At 36.0% G+C, this 23032-nt stretch overlaps 1 protein-coding gene across 1 annotated transcript in view; it reads left to right on the top strand.

The window, feature by feature from the left end:
- UTP20 (UTP20 small subunit processome component) overlaps window positions 1-23032 on the top strand; it is a 94389-nt gene that overhangs the window by 53433 nt on the left and 17924 nt on the right. Inside the window, exons 28-44 of the mRNA XM_033427634.2 lie at window positions 241-384; window positions 975-1054; window positions 3967-4184; window positions 4696-4840; window positions 6055-6142; window positions 7014-7157; window positions 7354-7404; window positions 7509-7661; window positions 8953-9108; window positions 9435-9575; window positions 10162-10299; window positions 14038-14177; window positions 14433-14515; window positions 17335-17624; window positions 18843-18982; window positions 19196-19352; window positions 22535-22633. Of these exons, the coding sequence (XP_033283525.2) occupies window positions 241-384; window positions 975-1054; window positions 3967-4184; window positions 4696-4840; window positions 6055-6142; window positions 7014-7157; window positions 7354-7404; window positions 7509-7661; window positions 8953-9108; window positions 9435-9575; window positions 10162-10299; window positions 14038-14177; window positions 14433-14515; window positions 17335-17624; window positions 18843-18982; window positions 19196-19352; window positions 22535-22633 (2367 nt within the window). The remainder of the gene's footprint in view (window positions 1-240; window positions 385-974; window positions 1055-3966; window positions 4185-4695; window positions 4841-6054; window positions 6143-7013; window positions 7158-7353; window positions 7405-7508; window positions 7662-8952; window positions 9109-9434; window positions 9576-10161; window positions 10300-14037; window positions 14178-14432; window positions 14516-17334; window positions 17625-18842; window positions 18983-19195; window positions 19353-22534; window positions 22634-23032) is intronic.

Raw genomic sequence — 23032 nt, forward strand, 5'->3', positions numbered from 1 at the left:
ACACAGTGTGATTTTACTGGGCCTGATAATAGAACACATCTCACCACTTGGTTTTCTTAAGTATGCTTTCCCTCTTGTTCAATAAGAAAAGCAATATGACTTACTCAGTTGGCGTTGCCACGTGGATCAGAGCTTCATACAGGATCCCAGCTTGATTCTTCACCACCTGAGCAGGAGTGCCGCCCTGAGGAGTCAAGAATAAAAGCGATATCTTTTTAATAGAAGATCTTTATTTTACAGATACAGCTGAGGTTTATTAACCCACTGAAAAATTTAAGACGTCTTGGAATCAAAATGGTAACTGATATCTTTTTGGATTGGGAGTCCTATCAGTTCAGAACAGAAGAAATTGATGCTGTATTTCATGGTGCAGTTTGGCCCCAGGTAAAGCTTGATTTCTCTGTTCTGCCTGGATACCTTCTGCTTTTTCCTTTAATACTGCTTCACCAGCACAGTCTGCACCCAGCCACGAATGCTAATCCGGGTCTTTTCTTTCACATCAAGCCTTTCTTTGCTTCTGCAAGTTTTAGAACACTTTTCTTTGCCTCCACTACCACCTAAAGCTCCAGAGCTAGTTTCTCCAATACCATAGCATTTATACTTAAGGCTAATTTGAATATGACTGTTGTCTCTTAAGCAAATGTAACCTAACTTTTGTAGCACCTCACATAGTATGCCTCTGGGTTTTGACAAGCATGAGGGAAAATACACAGGGTTTTTTCTTATTTCCTTGTTTGATTTCTCTGGTTGTCCCCACTTGGTGATGATAACTGGTGTAGTTATAGCTAAGACTAGGAGAGACTTGATTTTAGGAAAGATTTCTCACTACTCAGTTTGTCCTTTAAATGTTTATCTCTTGGCTCTTTTTTTCTCTGGTGTGATTTCTGTTCTTGTTCTGCTTTTCAGTTGTTTGGTTTTTCCTACAATTCTGTGTATGTTCTTATTTTGTATTCTGTTTTTATTTTGTGTCCTAGATCAGCAGGCTTGGATCTGAGAGTCAGTATTCTCCTACTCCTCTGCTGAAGCTAATTAGTATCTGGTGCAGAAATGCAAGGTATAATCTTTTTTTTTTTTTTTTTGCCTTTGTTTTAGACTAACTGGTCAAGGGAACTAGTAATGTAATTTATGCTCTTTCCACACAGTGACCTACTTTCAGTGCAGTTAAAAAGAATAAGGCAGTTGAATCTCAAAATACATAGTTTGAAGAAAAATACAAGTTGCTAAATAATAGGTGTAGTGTGTTCCAGGAAAAATGCTTTTATATGTGTATGTATGTGTGTATAAATACAAAATGAAATAGAAAATGGATCAAGGCTACATGAGAAACAATGTCACCGTAGCAAGTGGAGGTTTGGTGAGCTGGAGTGGGGAAGGGAGACTTTTCATGATATATCTTTGGAGTGTTTGAATTACTTATAACAATAAAAAAAGGAAAAAATAGATAAAGCAACATTTTGCAATTTAATATAAATTAAAATTGTAGAGTGTATATTATATCAAGACTTACACATTTTTAGCTATTTTTACAATTTCATTAAAACTTGAAAATTAGGGATTTCCCTGGCGGTCCAGTGATTAGGACTCTGTGCTTCCACTACAGCGGGCCCAGTTTCCATCCCTGGTTGGGGAACTAATATCCCTCAAGCTGTGTGGCATGGCCAAAAAAAAAAAGAATTGAAAATTGAAAATCAGTAGTATTGGGGGGCTTCCCTGGTGGTGCAGTGGTTAAGAATCCACCTGCCAAAGCAGGGGACATGGGTTCGATCTCTGGTCCTGCCAGAGCAACTGGCAGGGGACATGGGTTCGATCTCTGGTCCTGCCACAGAGCAACTGGGCCCATGCTCCACAACTACTGAGCCTGTGCCCTAGAGCCCGTGAGCCACAACTACTGAGCCCACGCGCTGCAGCTACTGAAGCCCGTGTGCCTAGAGCCCATGCTCCTCAACAACAGAAGTCACCACAATGAGAAGCCCGCACACCGCAATGAAGAGTAGCCCCCGCTCGCCGCAACTAGAGAAAGCCTGCACACAGCAACAAAGACCCAGCGCAGCCAAAACTAAATAAATTTTTTAAAAAAGAAGAAAATTAGTAGTATTGGGATTGATATGGCTGTTCTTCCAATGTGTAGTGATTGTATCAGCAGTTTGATTTGACCTGGCAAAGGGAAAAACAGATGTGAAACACACTAGGTAGTTATATCATCACCCAAATATTACAATTTTGCATGTTTGCTTAAAAATAAAAGCTGATTTGTAATTCGCATTCTGTCATTTTCCCGGTTCCCACTTAAAAATTTCACAAGCTTTTTGGATTTTTTAGGTCATTGTCTTCTGTTCTTTGTAAAACTCCATCTAAATATGCATACAGTGCTAATGGTCACAAATCAGTATCCTTTTGTGGACATTATGAGCCATTTACAGAACCTTCATCTACTGATGGTTCAGAGATGCTGTGTTACAGACCAAATGAATATTTGCTGAAGAATGTGGGAACTTTCAGTAAAGTGGGGATGTGAGAAACCTATTTTGTTTATCTCAGTAATGGAAACAGACTTAATTTGCCCTGGTCTATTTTGAAGAATAAAAGATAGAATAAAAGAAAATGTGTTTATTATTGATTCAGTGATGTTAAAATCTTGGCATCAGTTTTTACAAAATTGGGATCATACCTTATAGCTAGCTTTTGATTTTGTTTTTTTCATGTAAATTATGTCACGAACGTTTCCCCGTGTCATTAAATAGTCTTCAAAAACAATACCTTGCCATTGGCTTCCTCAGGAAAGCCTGTTTTATGTTTACTGTCATAAAGGCTCTTTTCATTTATTTCCCAATTTGAGAAAGCAATTTCATATCTTGTTTTTTCACTGGACATTTATAAGCAGCACTTCATAGGCATACTTGAGAAATATTTTATAGTTGTGTCATTGTTATACAGATAAGCCATGAAGGACTTTCATCCAAGAAGACTTTACAGTAGTGACTTGGTTTAGGTATTAGTTGGGTCCTTACTCGGGTATAGATCACATCGTTGGATGCCACCTCATTCTCTTCTACAAGTTCTCTCTCGTTGACAATGGAGATACAATATGTAAAGTATCTTGCTTGGTGCCTGCACGTACTATCCCCAGTATCTGTTGGACAAAGATGTATGAGTACAACCTCTTAGAACTTTTCTTTCAGTCTGTCAGGACTAAGTGTGTTAAAGTGCTTGAGCTCTTTTTCCAGTGATGATGAATTGGTAAAGCCAAACTATTTGAATTTTTTCAGTTTGGCCTTCCTACTGATTGTTGGGATTGCATCTCTGGCTGTAAAACAATTGCTAGTTTGCCCGTGGCTGGGAAGCTTTTGTGTTCTCTACCTTTTTGGGTATCATTTGTGTGAGTCTTTCATTACCAGGGATGGATTCATCTCCCTCCCTTGACAAATTATCCTAATCTGAATGTTGCATATCCTAATTCAGCAAATATTTGTTTCGTCTGTGGTCTGTACTCCTAATTTTCACGTTGTAGTACATGGTTTTTATGTGAGCATATAAACATTCATATTCTAGAAGGCTTATAATTGAAAAATAGCCTGTCTTTAATACATTTCTTTTAGAACTAGGGCTTAGACTGCAGTTCACAGCTCAGGTCTATGACTTATTAGCTCATTAGCTTTAGACAGTTCTCAATTTCTTCATCTGTAATGTGGAGATAAGGATACCACCTTAACATAGAGATGTTGTGAGGGTTAAATGAGAAATATACACAAAGTGCGTAGATAATATAATGGTTGTATGGTGCCTGGAATTATTATCCATCAAATTTTAGATTTTAAAGTAATTTCCCTTCTGAGTAATCTTATTAACATTCATATGCACACATACACATATATATTCATTAAACTCTATGAAAATTCATATGGAACGTGTTTTTAGAAATAAACATATTGAAAAAGAAGATGACTATTTTAGTGTTTTTTCTTGCAGATATTTCCCTTTCCTGGCTAAACAGAAACCTGGGCACCCGGAATGTGATATCCTGACCAATGTTTTTGCGATTCTCTCAGCAAAGAACCTCTCTGAAGCCACAGCTAGTATTGTGATGGAAATAGCTGATGACCTTCTTAGCCTTCCAGATTTTGAACCCACAGAAACAGTTTTGAGCTTACCTGTGACAGGATGTGTATACACAGAAAGTGCAGATGGTATGTAAGCTGTACAGAGCAAACAATTCTTATACTTCTGAGGTATCATTTGTGCCCTCAGAATGGAAAAGTTGATAGAATCTCTTTTTATAACTTACTCTATTAAAAGAGTTTCTTGTCTCTAGGAATTAATACCAATTTATATAAGCTGAATTTTCTTTGCAGTAGGTAGAAATTCGGATTATTTACGCTCCAGAAAGCTCAACTATCCTTCAGGACATTATCAGATGATTTCCACTGTCATGTCTCTGAATTCTTACCAAATTATCCTAACAGTTCTCTTACTACTACCCAAAATGGTTTAAATCCTCAAGGGTCTCATATAAAATTTTAATTTAGCTACTGATATAGATGTTTTGACTAAGAAGAAAGTTATTTAATATTTAGAGTTGAAATATATTAAATTTTCATGGTAATTGAGTGCTTTCCTTTTCTGTCATTAGGAAGATATTGTACAGTTAGCTTTTAAGAGCATAGTTAATTAAAATCAGTACATTTATCACTGTTTCAGAGTCTATCACGATAGGAGGACGATTAATTCTACCTCGTGTACCTGCAATTCTCCAGTATCTCAGCAAAACCACAATAAGTGCAGAAAAGGTGAAAAAGAAGAAGAATAGAGCACAAGTCAGTAAGGAACTGGGCATTCTTTCAAAGTAAGTGATACATTTGGTCCTTAAAAGATAACATTACCACCTGTAGTTTTAATTTTTTTAATCATGCTTGGTTTTTCATTTGTTTTAACAAGGTAATAAGCTAAAAAAGTTTTCAGTATTTTAAATGTCCTCCATTTTTAAGTTAATGTAGAATTCTCCTCTGCTGGAATAAACCTTTTATGACATCTGCCTTTATTTAATTATAAAAGATAACAGACTTTTCAAAATTCTAAGGTAGACTAATAGATTTGCCTGTTTATTAGCCTTTACGTATTTTGTTCAATTAAAATTTCGAGTTATGTGAGATCACATAGTTGTGTTTTTTTTTTTAAGTGTGATTGATAAAAATAATTTAAAAGAGCAGGTTGCTGTATTTGTTCTTTTAAGAGTCAAGAAGATCTTGCAAGGGTTTTTAAAGATTCTCTTTAAAGATTCTCTCTATACTGCTAGACCTGGTAATATACAATTGTGATTTCTATAAAGTGCCTGGTTAGTGAATCTGAGTGCACAAAATGATTCTATCTTAAAATCTAAATTGTTACAGGACTTAGTTGTTGAAAGTTTATTTTTTCTGTTACTTTCAGCAACGATAAAAAAATGATATAGTAGAATCTTCCAGGAACTTCTTTTAAATGTTTTATTTATACTAGTGTATTTCTAAGTTTTGCAGAACGGGAAACCATGGGAAATATACTTACTAAATTTTATCATAGGCTACGTGATAGTGAGAAGATGATGAGTGATTAGGCACCAGAAAGACTAGGTTTGAAAGACCTGCTCTGTGACATCAACTTCTCTGAGCCACAGTTTTCTCTGGGCAATGTGGGGTTAATAATGCCTACATTATAGGGCTGTTTTGGGAGTTATATGGAAATGTATATAAAACCTAAAACAAGTCTTAGCACTTAAAATGTTGTTTCCTTGTGAAATAAGTAATTATCAATTACTAATTATAGGATTGGAGTTTACTATAACCCACCTACACAATCAGATATTACAAAAGCAATAGAATAGTAGCCACCAACCTGAAGTTGGAGGGAAATAAGAGTGGGCACTGCTAAATAACTGAGTTAAGCTTTTTACATATACACACATACTTAAAAGCCACCTGGGTCTTTCATCACTGAATTGTTTTTACGAAAAGTTTAACTTGGAGAAATACTCTTAACTTATATATCTTCCTTACATATTCCATTTTTTTTTTCCTTCTCCAGGATCAGCAAGTTTATGAAAGAAAAAGAACAAAGTTCTCTGCTCATTACACTGCTCCTGCCTTTCCTCCACCGTGGCAATATTGCTCAGGCATGAATTCACAGCACATTTATTTGTCTTTGAAGTGGCACTTTATTTTTAGGTTTATTTGTAAACAATAATTTTATTGGTTAGATTCTGTGATGTATTTATCCCAGAGTATTTGTGAAAAGACTTCATACAGAAACATAAAATTGAAAACAGAGGAGAAAACTGGGGACAGAAAGAGGAATGGGGGCAGGCGAGAAGGTGGAGACCTCATCATCTACCATTACAGTAAAAGTCTCAAACCCTTTATTTTCCTTTGTTTAGCTTCTAATCCATTTCAGGATTTTTTCCCCTCTCTGACTTTGATCAATAACAAATCTGCAACCTGAGACACGCATTGATCTTAAATATGGTGACAGTGGCAAACTGAATGAAAAGTCACTGTTTTAATATTCAGGCATAGTTTAGAGTTTCTGATGTGATTTTCAAACCATAGTTCAGTCTTGATGAAAAGAGTCTTCCCATTTTGCACACTCATTTATAAGGCCTTAGGAGTTATACTGAATGACTCCTACTCTATAGTAATTCAGTTTAGAAGACCACAGATTTGTGAACGACCAGAAGTGTGTATTTTTCCTCAGCAAGTTCATTTTTCTTGGCTCTTTAGCTAGAAAATAGAAGAAATTATTTTTCAAAACCATGCATATTTCCTATTAGAATTAAAGGAAGAAACTGTTAATGGACACTATTATAGGTTTTTGGTTAAGTTAAAATGCTAAGAACTTTTAAAAGACTATGAAATAACTTTTCTAAGTACTACTACTTTTACTTCTTATTTATACTTATTTGTTTTCTGTGCTATAATATATTAAAGCCAATTTGACCAGTTTTATAAATTACTGAAATATGATTTCTCTCAATATTTTTTCTTAAGGATACAGAGGTTGATATTCTGGTGACAGTACAAAACCTGTTGAAACATTGTCTGGAGCCTACGAGCTTCCTCAAGCCTCTAGCAAAACTCTTCTCAGTTATTAAGAACAAGTTGTCAAGACAGTTGCTTTGTACAGTTTTCCAGGTCTGTAATATTCATTTTTACCCCAAAATCGCCCCTTTTTCAAAAGATAACTATGATGTGGAATGCATATTAGCAGCTTGCCTGGTGCTGATACGACGTTTCCATATATATTGGAGTGTGGCAGGGAGTCAAAGGGAGGCAGGCAGACAAGTTAAGGTTTTATTCACTAATAATATACTGCTTTCATTTCTTTTAGAGTCTTTCTGATTTTGATAGTGGATTAAAATATATTACTGATGTTGTCAAGGTAAGAAAGAAAATCTTATGTCTCTTTTGCTTCCAAAGTATTATTATTCCTTATTTAAAATTTATATACCTTCATTTATATGGTTTCAATGGCATTTCTCATAGCTTAACGCCTTTGATCAAAGACATCTTGATGATATCAACTTTGATGTTCGCTTCTCAGCGTTCCAGACCATCACCTCTTATATTAAAGAGATGCAAACCGTGGACGTTAACTACCTAATTCCTGTTATGCATAATTGTTTCTATAACATGGAGGTAGGTTTTTATAACAAAAATTTATGAATTTTTTTTTATTGTTTTGATAATATGACTAAATGACCTAATTTGGTTTGGAGGGGGATGGGATTTTTAATATAAAATTTCTTTTAGTTGTAGAATATGTTGTTTGGCAAAGACCATACTGTTATGCTCATGATTTGAAAGGCAGACATTTTGAATGAAATAATATATGTGGAAGCACTGTGAAAAGTCGAAAAGCTGTGTGTTAGAATAGGAAAACCCACAGAGACGGAAAGTAAATTAGTGGTTACCAGGGGCTGTGAGGGGTGGGAAGAATGGAGAGAGTGACTTCTAATGGGTTTCCTTTGGGGGTGATGAAAATGTTCTGAAATTAGATAGTGGTGACGGTTGTAAAGCCTTCTGAATATACTGAAAACCATTGAATTGTACAATAAAAGGGTGAATTTCATAGTGTGTCAGTTAAATATCAATGTTTTAAGTTATGTAACTATATTATTTAAGTTTGCCCTCTTTTATTGATATAGTAGAAATAAAAGGGGTTTGTAACTATATTAAGTGCCATGTTGCTAAAATGAATTAAAACTCAAAAATGTGGAAAATGAAACCCTTGGTTAATAGTTAACTATGTAGTGACATCAGTAATCTTTTTGTGGCATTTTATAGTTGTTCATCTGATATTAAGGATTAAGTAATATAGGAAAAAGTAATCTCCCCATTTGGGCTCATTCTTCATATATCTTATCAAATTTTAACATGAGGGATCCTGAATCACTGCCTGGTTGGCTGAGTTGGGAATACTTTCTCTACACTCACAACCTGCATTCCTTAAACCAGGAACTCTGAAGCAGCTAACCAGAATTATACCAGCCAACTGTGTCACTGTAAGTGATCACCTGATTTTGAATATTGAAACTGGCTTTAGTGAACCTTTTGTTCTGTTTGCTTTGAGAAATAAAGCTAATTAACGTCTCTACATCAACTATACTTCAATAAAAAATGAAAAAAAGAAAAAGAAAAAAAAATCTGTGATGGATAAAATACCAAATTTCTAAATAAAGGCAAAATCAGTAATATAAAAATAGTACATCTCATAGTATTTTCTGAAATTACTGACACTTCTCAGTAAGCATGACTTTTCACAACCCTATGTTTGGTTCTTCCTTAAGTATGAAGTACCTGTGGGACATTTCTTAGTAGAGAGTTTTATACAGAACAGTGGCTAAATATTACAAACTCTTTCATTGGGAAATAATATTCAATATTATAGTTATTATACAGAATAATTTGGGTTTTTTCCTGTGTCCAGTTAGGAGACATGTCTTTAAGTGATAATGCAAGCATGTGCTTGATGAATATCATCAAAAGGCTTGCTGCTTTGAATGTCACAGAGAAAGAGTATAGAGAAATCATTCATCGTTCACTCCTGGAGAAATTGAGGAAAGGATTGAAGAGCCAGACAGAGGTATTGGGGTTTGCAATTAAGTACTACTATCTGTGGGTTTTGTTTTTGTTTTTCCCTACTTCTGCTGTAGTTGTGTAGAAAAGCAGTCAGGCTTAGTACACTTAATTAAAATACTTGATTGTATAAATATTCAGCAAACTTTTAACAGGGGAGTAGGAACGGAGAAGAGGGCAGTCACTTCTGATTTTATATAGTTTGTTGTTTCAGTGGGAATGTTTTACTTTATAAAAAATTGTAATGACTTTTTTGGTGTTTCTTTGTATTACCTAAGAAGCAAATTCTTTTTAAAATTAAAAAAAATTTTTTTCTCAACTCGATGTTTGCAGAGTATTCAACAAGATTATACCACGCTGCTTTCCTGTTTAATTCAAACCTTTCCAGATCAACCGGAATTTAAAGACTTGGTACAGCTAACTGATTGCCATGATCCAGAAATGGACTTCTTTGAGAATATGAAGCACATTCAGGTAGAAGACAATTCTTCTTTCTTTTTCTTGTCTATAAACAAGTGTTTCAGACTGTTCTGTCTCATTTAAAAAGATGTATTTTAGGGAATTCCCCGGCTGTCCGGTGGTTAGGACTCCGCACTTTCACTGCCAAGGGCTGGGGTTCAATCCCTGGTCGGGGATCTAAGACTCCACAAGCCACAAGGTGCGGCAAAAAAAAAAAAAAGGAAAAGGAAAAAAAAGAAAAAGATATATTTTAATTTTCCAAAAAGTTCTGAGCTTCTCATTCCTTGGTCTTTGTGATCATCAGATTTGCATAGGAGATGATTGTTTCCTGGGGTCTGATTTCCTCAGTGGTATCACAAACCACAATAATAGTGTCACCTTTCCCTGCCATTTCCTAAGAAGTTGCTCTAGGATCCGTTGGTAAAGAAATACTATGGATTATGTCTCTGAAAGCAAATCAAGGCACAAGTGTTGCTCATGTAACACATGGACTGTATTTCACTCTTTTAATCTTTTCATGGAAGAGGAACATGATACTGAAATGGAGCTGGTTGTAGGTGAGATTATTCAGTGACTAATTCATATTTTATCTGACTCGTAGATCCACAGAAGAGCAAGAGCCTTGAAGAAATTGGCAAAACAACTAATGGAAGGCAAAATTGTGCTGTCTTCTAAATCTCTTCAGAATTACATCATGCCTTATGCCATGGCTCCAATTTTTGATGAGAAAATGATCAAGGTAGGGCATTAGATCTAGAAACCAGTAAGCTTCTCCTTGTACCATGACACACTTTTCCAAACTGTAGATGGGGTTAGTGGCATCCATACTGATGTTGTCACCATAATTACAGTCCTAGAATAGTTCTAAAGCCCTTAAAATTGTGCCTGGCACTTGCTCTAAATATGGTGGCTATTATTAGCTCACAAAGGCCAACCACAAAATGTTTGCTTGCTTAGAAATGATCACATTACTAAGATGGCATACTATTATTTTTGTATCATAGGCCTTAATTCTCATTGTTTTCCCAAATGGCTCATAAGAAATGAAATAAAACAACAGCTGCCTTTTCTTTAGCTCTATACCAGGTACAGACACAATACTAAGTACTTTAATATGTAATCTGATTTCATCCTCACAACAACTCAACCCTATGAGGTAGGGACTGTTATTGTTTTATAGGGGAGTAAACTGAGAATATGTGAGGTTATAGAACTTTCTCAAAAATATAGAGTCAGAACTGGTATTTGAACTCAGAACGTCTTCACTTTTATACCTCATAGTGCGTAAGAACACTGCCTGGCACATGGTAAAGACTTGATAAATATTTAAGTCTAACTGAGATAATATCAGGATTTGTGACTTGAATTTATACTGTTGATTATATGATCTTGTTCAAGGATAGGTTTCCTCTGTTATTTCCGGATATTCAAAAAATTTTTAAGAATTTCTAAAATAAAAGATATGCATCCCTAAATAAATAAATAAAATAAAAGAATGCATCCCTAAATTCTAGTTTGAAGAGCCAGTAAGCAGCTCAGAGTTAGATGGCAGTAAAATAGGAAAGAGGTGTAGACAAAAAAAATAAATTATATTTAGCTTTAATTGGTATTGTTATGGTATACCTTTCTACAGTCTTTTATTTTTAACCTATTTGTTATTTTACTTTTAAAGTTGGTTTCTTGTAGGTAGCATATAGCTGAATCTTGCTTTTTTAAATCCAATCTGACAGTTTCTGCCTTTTAATTGGTTTTAGACCATTTGCATTTAATATGATTATTAATATGGTTGGGTTTAAATTTATGATCTTGTTATTTATTCTGCATTTGTTCTGTTTTTTTTTTCCCTTTCCTCCTTTTCTTCTTCTATTGGATTAATTGGATATCCTTTAATGATTTTATTTTATCTCCATTGGCTTATTAGCTATCTTTGTACTATTTTTTTTTCATAAGTTTTACCTGTATGTTAGTTTTAAACCACACAATACACTGTTGTTGTTTTGGCTTCAAACCATCAATTATCTTTTAAAGAGATCCTTAAAACTAAAGAAAAGATCTTTTGTATTTGCTTCCATATTAGATCAGCAATTTCCAGTGCTCTTCATTCCTTTGTGTAGATGCAAATACTCATCCTGTATCATTTTACTTTTGACAGGAAAACTTTCTTTAAATTTTTTGTAGTGCAGGTCTACTGGTAATGGATTCCTTCAGCTTTTGTTTGTCCTTTCTCATCTTTGTTTTTGAAAGATAATGTTTCTAGGTATGGAATTCTAATTTCACAGGTTTTGAGGTTTTTCCCAGTACTTTAAAGATACTACTCTACTGATTTCTGGTTTATATTGTCTCTAAAGGAAGTCATTCTTTGTTCCTCTGAGTGGAATATATCTTTTTCTTTTCCTGGCTGGCTTTAAAATTTTCTCTTCATTACTGACTTTAAGCCATTAAATTATGATGTGCCTTAGTGTCTTGTGCTTGGGGTTTGTTGAGCTTCTTGGATCTATAGATTTATAGTGTTTGTCAAACTTTGAAATTTTGGGCCATTACTTCTTCAAAGATATTTTTGGTTCCTGTTCTTGACTTTGGAGATTCCATTGTATTCCATTCCAAGTTGTCCCATAACTCACTGACACTCTTTTTTTTTTTTTAAATAGTCTTTCTTTTTTCCCTTCTGGGTTTCATTTTGTTTCATTTTTCTATTACCATGTCTTCAACTTCACTGATCTTTTCTTCTGCTCTGTCTAATCTACTTTTAATCCCATCCAGTGTATCTTTCCTCAGAATTGTCTTTTCCATCTCTAAAAGTTCAATTTGGGCCTTTTTCTTACATGTCTCTCCTTAACATGCCCATGCTTTCCTTTCCCTTCTTGATCGAATGGAATATATCAATAATTATGTCAGTTGTTTTAATATCTATGTCTACTATTAAGTCTGTATCATCTGTGTCATTTCTGTTTCCATTTTGATGGGTTGATTTTTCTTCTCATTAGAGTTATTTTCTGCTTCTTTGTATGCCTTGTAGCCATCTTTCAGATGCCAGATATTGTGAATGTGACTTTGCTGGGTGCTGGATGTTTTTGTATTTAAGTGTTCCTGAGAATTTTTTTCAGATGCAGTTGGGCTACTTGTGAGTAGTCTGGTCCTTTTTCTTTTTTATATTTATTTATTTATTTATTTTTGGCTGTGTTGGGTCTTTGTTGCTGCATGCGGGCTTTCTCTAGTTGTGGTGAGCAGGAGCTACTCTTCGTTGCGGTGCGCTGGCTTATGATTACGGTGGCTTCTCCTGTTGCGGAGCATGGGCTCTAGGCAAGTGGGCTTCAGTAGTTGTGGCACGTGGGCTCAGTAGTTGTGGCTCACGGGCTCTCTTAGAGTGCAGGCTCAGTAGTTGTGGTGCACAGGCTTAGTTGCTCCACGGCATGTGAGATCTTCCCAGACCAGGACTCGAACCCATGTCCCCTGCATTGGCAGGCGGATTCTTAACCACTGTGCCACGAGGGAAGTCCTGTCTGGTCCTTCTGAGGCTCGCTTTTAAGCTCTGTTAGGCACAAGCAGCCTTTAGTCTGGTGCTTACTTGAACCTACCACTGAGGCACTAACTTTCTGAGTACCTGAATACCTAATGCTTCATGTATCATGAGGTTTTTTTACTCTGGCTGATAGGAACATGATCTATTCTCATCCCTGTGTGGTCTTAGATGAGTGTTTCATCTTTTCCTTTTTGGTGGTTCTTTCCCTGTCTCCTCCTTACTCGTGTGTACTGATCAGTTCTCAGCTGAAGCTTAAGCAGCTCTTTCTCTGGGCAGCTTTTCTCTGTGTAGCTCTCTTCTGTCTGGTTCTCTGCCCTGAGGACTCTAGCTCCACAGCCTCAACTCTGCCCCCTTAACTCAGGGAGACATGGGGCCCTTTTTGGGTTTCTTCTCATGTGCTGTGACCTGACAGTTATCCCCACACAATGAATTGGGGTAACTATACGGCTCATTTCATTTGTTTCCTTTCTCTCAGGAGTCACTGTCCTGCACTATTTGATGTCCAAAGTCTGAAAACTGTTTCATATATTTTTGTCTACTTTTCTGGTTTAAGGTGTGAGGGTACATCCAGCTCCTGTTCTCCATTGTGGTCTGAAAGAGCTCTCTCCGTTGCATCGTACTTACGAATGCTCAGCAGTGCAATCTGTAGTTGATTCTGACATTTGTCAACTTTTACACATTGAATTTACTTCATTCAGTCTGTAGGCTTGAACCAATCAGGGAGGTCTGAGTGGAATAGAAAACAAAATGTGTTAGTATCCTTTAATGGGAGGAAGATGTCATTCCTTTCATTGACAGCATCTTTTCCTAGAGCTCGGGGAAAACAATGGAGTATAATTTGGGCATTCTTTCCTTTCTATAATTGCTGATCACCTACTGTCTAAGCTTTTTAATGCACCAAGTTAGCTGTGTACTTTATTTGCAAATGCTTACTGATGCTCTTGATTTGTTTTACAGCATGAAAATATAACCATTGCTGCCACAGAGGTTATTGGAGCTATTTGCAAACATCTCTCTTGGTCGGCATATATATATTACTTGAAACATTTCATTCGTGTCTTACAGGCGGGACAGATCAATCAAAAGTTGGGTGTCAGGTATGGTCAAACTGCTTATTTTTGTTTTGTTGTTAAAATGTAAATTTTGGATTATTTTCTGAAACAACCTTTGTACAATCTCAGTTTACTTTTACCTTGTATCAGTGAGGTGATACTAAGACTTGTTAAACTGAAAAAATACCTAAGACTGGTAAAAATAATTTAATGTTTATAAGTCTTTAACTTTCCTCTCTTTTTAATAGTCAAGTGATATTATTAATCAAATGAACATTTCTGTGAAAATTTTTTTAACAGTTTGCTAGTGATAGTGTTAGAAGCATTCCACTTTGACCACAAAACTCTGGAAGAACAAATGAGAAAACTTCAGAGGGAAGAGAGTAAGTTTTTTAAACTTTCTTAAACTAGATTTCCTTCCTATCCTTGGATACTTCATGATCATGAATTAAAGATAGCAAAATTCAATTTACTCCCTTTTTCTGCTCTTGTAGCAGTGACCAGTGAATGAGTCAGGAGGAAGTTAAAATGAATGGTTTGAGTATTTTTGTAAAAAACTTATTTAACAGTAGAGAAGTCCAGACTAAATTGTATGGGTGAAAAAAATCTGACCTGTAGATTATTCACACAGAAATTCAATTCTATCACCTTAATGTGTAGAAAGAATGTTAAGCAGTGAATGCAAAGAAAGTCTAAGAATTAAAACTTAGAGCAACAGTTAATGAAATATAAAGTAGATACAACAGAAAGGATCATCAAAAATAAAAATCAGTCTTTGAAAAGATCATAAATTGGCAAACCTCTGACAAGATTGACCAATGACAATAGAAGGCATAATAAATACTGGGAATTTTAAAAGATCACAATTAAATGAAAAAGGTAAAATAACATTGTGATCTTTGCACTTATAAATTTGAATACTTGGGTGAAATGTTCAAATTCTTAGAAAAATAAAATACAAAAACTGACTTTAGAAGAAATAGAAAATCTGAATAGATCTCTAATGATTAAAGAAATTGAATCTGTAGTTAAAAATTTTCTTCTGATGAAAATGCCAGGTCCAGACTGTTTTATAGGCAAGTTTTACAAACACTCAAGGAATAGATCATTTCAACCTTATATCAGCTATTTCAGGTGACTGAAAAAGAGGAAGCCCCCACTAACTCATGAAGTTGGTGATTGGTTAATGGAACTTAACACATTAGCAAACAAAAAAATGTGATCATCTATATAGACACGGGGGAACATTTGATTAAATTCGATATCCATTCATAATAAAAGCAATTATCAAACAAGGAATAGATAGAAATTTCCTTAACCTGTTAAAAGATGTGTTTTAAAAACCTAATGATGGGGGACTTCCCTGGTGGTCCAGTGGTAAAGAATCCACCTTCCAATGCAGGTTGCACAGGTTTGATCCCTGGTTGGGGAACTAGGATCTCACATGCCACGGGGCAACTAAGCCCACATGCCACACCTACTGAGCTTGTGTGCCTCAACAAGAGAGCCCGTGTGCCACAAACTGCAGAGCCCACGCGCTCTGGAGCCCACGTCACAACTAGAGAGAGAAAAAACCCGTGCACCACACTAGAGAGAAGTCCACACCACAACTAGAGAGAGGAAAAAACCTGCACACCACAACTAGAGAGAAGCCTGCACGCCGCAACTAAAGATCCCGCGTGCCACAACTAAGACCTGATGCAGCCCTAGATAGATAGATAGATAGATAGATAGATAGATAGATAGATAGATAACCAACCAACCAAATAAATGATAGGACTTCCCGGGTGGTCCAGTGGTTAAGGGGGCGCTAGTTCCATCCCTGGTCAGGGAACTAAGATCTTGCATGCCGTGTGGCATGGCCAGAAAAAAAAAACAAAAACCTAATGAAACATCATACTCAATGGTAAAACATTAAAAGCCTTTGCTTTAAAACCAGAATGAGGTAAAGATACCTACTACTACTGCTTTTATTGAACACCAGACTCTACAGGATTTAGCCATCACAGGAAAATAAGGAAAAGAATAAACACTTAAGTAGGCCAAGGTATTTATTCTAATTGTTTTGGCTAAAGACATTGAAATATCTTGGCCCTTAGTTTGCATTACTGCAGTGTTCCTACTCAAAATTTTCTAATTCTTTGATTCATTATCAAATCACTCAAGAGCCACACTGATGAAGAGAAAAACTGTTTTGAATTTGTAGAAACCATTTGTGTTTTAAATAATTAATGTACTAAAGCCCCTTAGTTTATCTTCAGTCAATTGAATCTGCATTTTGAAATTTTGCATAAACAGAAACATTAAAAAATTAAAATATTAATTCACTTCACTGTTTTCTTCTTAGGTGTGAATGGAGTTTGAAACAGTTAGTGAGCATCTACTGTGAAATGTGCTTTTATAGACATTATCTCATTTGTCCTCGTAAGAACCTTACAAGAACCTTAGGTGTTAGTTACTGCATTTTTTTGATACGAGAAATTGAGATTCAAGAGTAAAGTAACTTTCCCCAAGCTACACAGCCAGTAAAAAAAAATGAAGACTAATAGCTATCATTTTTTGAAAGTCAATGAAGTGTCAGAAATATATTTTAGGCACAGTATAGGCTTTGTCACATTTAATCCTAACAGTAGCCTTGCAAGTAGGTGCCGTCTGCAGTTTACTGGTGAGAATCCAAAGCCCATGAGGGTTAAGGTAATTGACTGTAGTCACATGGCTTGTTAGCAGAGCCAAGTCTGGACTTTTCTCTACGATACTGCCCAGGTTTCTTTAATAAATTGAATCCTATAATAAGGTACGTTTCTGCATGAGATTTGTTGGCTGCCATTAGGATTTTCATGTTCATGAATGTAGGTTTTTGCTTTTGGAAACCTCCAACCACAGTACTTTGGAAGCTTTCTTTTGGTTAAGAGCCCTCCTCCCCCCAGCCTCTCCATGTGATCCCAAAGTACCCTGGACTTGCTTACTATTCCACACTTTTTTTTTTAATAATTATCAGTTTACTTGTCTCTATTCCTCATTAGGCTAACTGTAAGAAAATGAAGGACCGTAACACTCTCATTTACTGCTGTTTCCTCAGCCCTTATCTTGCCCTTATAGTCAGCGATATTTTTTATTAGATGTTAGTAGAAAAGACTACTTAACACAACTCTGTTGTTTCCTTATTTAATTTAAGGTGATTTTTGTTGTTTACTAAACATAGACACCATAGAAGAGATTGAGTTGCCAGAGCATGAAGCCATGGAATTAGAGCATACGGATGATGATGATAAGGAAGATGGATTTAAGACTTTGTCAGACAAGAATGAAGAGCTAGAAAACCCTGACCCAGATGATTGTGAAGGGACAGCAGCTAAGGAATCCGAGTGTATCACAAAGTCCATCTCTTTCCTTCCTTGGAATAAGGAAGAATTGGAGAAAACAATTAAAAATATCCACGGAACCATAACTGGGGACATCCTACCCAGGCTCCATAAATGTCTGGCATCTACGGTAATCATTCTGTTTGGGGCCCAGCAGGTCTGTGTGACCCTGTGGGGTGTCCGTGGGGCCCTGTCAGACTGAGGCTCCTAACTATGTGGATTGACGTCAGCTTTTGGATTTTCTTTTATCTCTACATTTCACAGTTCACCTCCCTTCTCTTATCTCATCATCTTCAGGTTCATCTCGTACAGCTAAGGTAGTAATGTTTCTTCTTCATTATGATTCTGATACTGGTAGATATATGCTTTTCTATCTCCAAAGTAGATATTAAGATGACTCCCATTTCCAAAAAAGGTTATTAAAAATTAGAGTATGTTTCCCTTTTCTACTTCTTGGCCACTTCTCTGCTATTCAAAAATACATCTTTTTCAGTACTCCCCTGGCATTCCAGTGGTTAAGACTCCATGCTTCCAGTGCAGGGGGCGTGGGTTCGATCCCTGGTCGGGGAACTAAGATTCCCGCATGCCACGCAGTGTGACCAAAAAATTTTAAAAAAAAAGGAAGAAAACAAAAGTACATCTTTTTCTTGTTTAATAGGGGTAACATTTTAGGAGTGCATTCTCATGAAGCCAGAGCCTTTCCTTCTCAGTGTAAAACTTGAGCTGGCAAACTGTGGCCCATGGGCTGAATCTAGCTTGCAGCCTGTTTTTGTAAATAAAGTTTTTTTGGAACACAGTTACACCCCATTCATTTACATATTGTCTAATTCTGCTTTTGCCTTACAATAGCAAAAGTGAGTAGCTTCAATAGCGGCCATAAAGTCAAAATTACTTACTATCTGACCCTTTACAGAAAGTTTTCCAACCCCTGATGTAAAATACCGATTTCATCATTTTGTATATTTGTAAATAAAGTTTATTTGAGGTGCCATATTTTTTATGTACCAACGATGTCAGTTAAACACCGGAAAGTCCCAATTAACACAAATTTTATGTGACTTTTTAAATATTACACAACAGTCTTAACCCCACATCAGTGAATACTTGGTTTTATTTATTGATTGATTGGTTGATTGCTCCTTTGGAAAGAATATTCTTATTCATATTATTTTTATAATTTTTGGAGGGTTATCAAATTGCATAATTGAGTTTGTTTTTTAAGACATTAAACTTAGAAATGGATATAAGATATAGCAAAAGAGCTTATCTTTCAACTGCAAGGTTGTAGTGTTGGTAGGTCCCTAATCCATTTATTTTTGTTTTAGTTTAACCTAAATTTTTCTTACAGACTAAAAGAGAAGAAGAACACAAACTCATAAAATCAAAGGTTGTGAATGATGAGGAAGTAGTTCGAGTTCCTTTAGCTTTTGCCATGGTTAAACTAATGCAGTCCCTTCCACAGGAAGTTATGGAAGCCAATCTGCCTAGGTATGTTGTGTGACAAATCAGAAAAGTTCAGTGAAACTCAAAAATTGGTTCTCTCTTCTCTTTTGTCAGGAAGAGAAGCACTGGCACAATTTGCTGTAATTTAGAATCCTAATCGGCATAATTTGGGTTATGAGTGATTCAGAAACTAAAGGATATTTATATTTTTATTTGGTTCTGTTATTTTAATTAGTCAATTAATTTCTCACGTTCTAGTATTTTGCTGAAAGTGTGTGCCCTCCTCAAGAACAGAGCACAGGAAATCAGAGACATTGCTCGCAGCACTCTGGCAAAAATAATAGAGGATCTGGGTGTGCATTACCTACAATATATTTTAAAAGAATTACAGACTACCCTTGTGCGTGGCTATCAGGTAAATTGCATCATGTACTTTATATTCAAATTGCGTTGGGGTTCAAATAGTTGCACTTTAAACACTAAGTCATGATACTTTGGGTCTATCTTTTGTAAAGTTGATCTACTGAGAGAGCAAGCAAGCATATTTAAAAATTTTTAATCAGTATTTTTAAAAATCTGTTTTTTAAGAAGCCCTTATATTTAATTTCTTAAAAGATCCTTATAGACCTGCATTTCATAACCTGTGTTTTTCTCTCAAATCACTTGATATCAAGTTTTGTATTCTCTGAGTTCTTAATAAAATTCTTACTGAATGTATATTGAACGTATAGCCACACATGTGAACAATAAAGAACATAGACATTTGTTTGAGTTGAAATGTATGACATGTCATAAAATTAATAAGAACACCAGGTGGAATACAAAGCTGTTTGAATAGTTACCTGGCGGTCTTGCTACTCCAAGTGTGGGCCCTGGACAGGTGGCATCAGCAGCACCTGGCCTACAGAATCTGCATCTTAATAAGATCCCTGAGTGATCTAAAGTTTGAGGAACACTGCAACTTGTTTTTCTCAAGTACCCAGCCAAGACTTCTGGTAGTTAGCTTGACCTTCCAAGTCCTAATTTGTTCATAGGTAGGTTCCTATTCTATAGGTTATAAGTAACACACTAAAAATATCAGTATTCATTGTCACTGTCTCTCTTTGTATAGTGTTTTAGTGGTTGCTCCAGGTTACCATATCCATACTTAATTTTTAATAATCTATTTAGAATCAGTATTTTACCACTTCAAGTAGAATGTAAAAACCTTATTACCCTATAGATCCCTTCACCCTTCCTTTGTTTAAAAGTTGTTTATGTATTACTTTGCTGAAAACTTATATGTTGAAAACTTATCAAGCGGCGTTAGAGTTTTTGCTTTTAATCCTCAAATATGCCCAGATATTTATCATTTCTACTGCTCTTCCTTCATTTCTGAATTTCTTCCTGGTGTCATTTCCCTTTGGTCTAGGCAAGCTCATAGAGCAAGTGTGGTGGCAATGGATGCTCTTCGTTTTCCTCCCCCTGTGAATGTCTTTGTTTCACCTTCATTCCTGAAGGATGTTGTCACTGGATATATACTTTTGCATTGACAGTTATTTCTTTTCTTTCAGCACTGTAAAATTGTCATGCGACTTCCTCTGGCCTTTCTGATGAATAATTAAATTATTCTTCCCCTCTAAGTAATGCATTATTTTTCTCTGGCAGCTTTAAAGACTTTGTCTTTATTTTTCAGCAGTTAGATTATGAATGTGGATTTCTTTGGGTTTACCCTGTTTGAGGTTTGTTGAGCTTCTCAAGCACATTGGGGAGTTTTCAGCCATTATTTCCTCAAATACTTTTTCTGCACTGCACTCTTTCTCCTCTCCTGGGACTCCTGTTCGACTTTTTTGGGGGGTCCCATCCATCCCTGAGGCTCCATTTTTATTTTCTTTTTCAGTCTCCTTCCTTTCTGTTTAGATAGCATGATTTCTATTGATTCATCTTCAAGTTCACTGACCCCTTCCTCTTTAATCTCCATCCAGCTATTGGACCCATCTAGTAAATTTCCTTATTTCAATTATTGGTCTGTTTGGTTTTTTTCAGTTGTAAAGTTTCCATTTAGTCCCTAATATCTTCTGATTCTTTGCTAACACATTATTTTTCCACTTATTTCACACCTCCAGCTGGAAAGCTGGGGCTTTATTTCTCCCACTTTGCCATGTACTTCCCACAGCTGTACCCACACAGAGGCTAAGTGGTGGCAAGACAGAGAAGGAGAAAAGCTGGCCCATCCTCTCAGAACTGCAGTCCCAATGGGAAAGGAAGGTCTCCCAGCAGAGTTGTGGCTGCTGCAGTCTATAACTGTATAGAAAACGGGGGTAAATGCACTGGGAGTTTGGTGGTACTTGCACTCTGGTGTTCTTCCCCAGTTGCAGCTCTGTGCATCCTGTCTGGGGCTTATAGCTGCACTCAGTGGGAGAGACAGGATAGAGTGTGCTTTCTCCATCTCACCTGGAACCGGAGCCCCTGTCAGTCTCCATGTTTATTCTTTCAACCAGCCTGTAATTCTTGGCTACTTTGTGTGAGGTGCTCTTGGGCACTGAGCATACCACGATGAATACAGTACAGCTGTCTTTGAGGATTCATTCACACATTTAATTGAGTGCCTGAGGTATTTAAACAAGTAGCCCATTTTTCTTTAACCACCTGTTCTTCCAGTCTGTCTGATTATTCGTTAAAGTAAGTAAAATAAGGATGAGAGAACAGCAGTTTGGGTATTAGTATTAATCATGTAGACAGAACCAAAATTGTACTCTTCGAGTTTCATTCTTCACCCCCCCAAAAGGATTTTTAAAAATTATATAAAGTCCTCAGCAAATATTTTATATATGTAAAAGTATTTAAAGATCATAAGTAGGTACATATGAAATTATGCCTTTAAAATCCAATCTGTATATTGACAGCCAGGTGTATTTTCTTAGTGTATGATCATTATCTGATGTTTACCTTGATAGTTTACAGCACCAGAAGCAGTATGCCGAATACACCCTTTTGTGGACTCTGTATACTCTGGCATCATCTCGTTTCAAATCCTGACTCCACCATTTCCTATTCATGTAACCTTGGGCAAGTTTGATTGACCTTTTTGTGCCTCAGCTTCTTCATCTGAAAATGCTGATAATGTAGCATCTATGCCATAGATAGAGTGGATGAGGATTAAATGATTCAGTACATGTGGGGTATTAATACAGTGCCTAGCCCATAGTAAGCTCTAAGGAATGTTAGCTGTGATCACTGTGAAGGGCAAAAACTTGTTTCCTTCATAACACTTTTTGTACCGGGTTTGACTGCATTCAGCGTTGGCAGGCTCCGTAATTCACAGGTTGGTTTTTAAAAGTTCAAGACTTGTGCTCTTCTTGATAAATCATTGGCCTGATTTAGTCACAATAATAGAACCTAAGCATGGTGATGTGTTTCTGAGCATCTTTTCTACAAAGGGACCATCTGGTTAAAGGATTTTAGGCAGTGATATAAGTATGTATCATTTGTCAAAGCTTCTCCCTGCAATAATTACAGATATATAATCTGAGTGCGCACCTGCCGTACTTCTAAATCTTGTTTTTTCTACTGTGGTGCTCTTGGCCATCCATATTCTTATTATACATTTCGTTTTAGGTCCATGTGCTAACTTTCACTGTTTACATGTTGCTGCAAGGCCTCACCAACAAGCTGCAAGTTGGGAATTTGGACTCTTGTTTGGATATAATGATTGAGGTAAGATTTAGAGAAAGGAATTCTAAATTTTTTTTTAAGAGGTCAAAGAACACAAATCAGTTCACAAAATAAGAAATAATAGCCTATAAATATGAAAATAATGTACTATCTCATCTCTTAGGCTAGCAGAGGTTTAAAAAGTTGAGACTTAAGTGATGTGAGATGGGCACTCTGCTGTTGCTAGTAGGTCTCAAGCTGGTAAAATCAGAGGTGTGGTCTGGAGTTTGTATAAAAGTATATTCATTAGAGCTTTATTTAGAATAGTGAAAAATTAATAACAATTTAAAATCAGATAATATAATTTGGGGGGTAGGATTAGAAAGACATTAAATGTGGCACACAATCGTTTGTTTATTCATTAAAAATGTAGACACTACATTTTTAATTAAATGCATTATT

This window comes from Orcinus orca, chromosome 11 (genome assembly GCF_937001465.1).
Source record: "Orcinus orca chromosome 11, mOrcOrc1.1, whole genome shotgun sequence".
NCBI lineage: Eukaryota > Metazoa > Chordata > Mammalia > Artiodactyla > Delphinidae > Orcinus > Orcinus orca.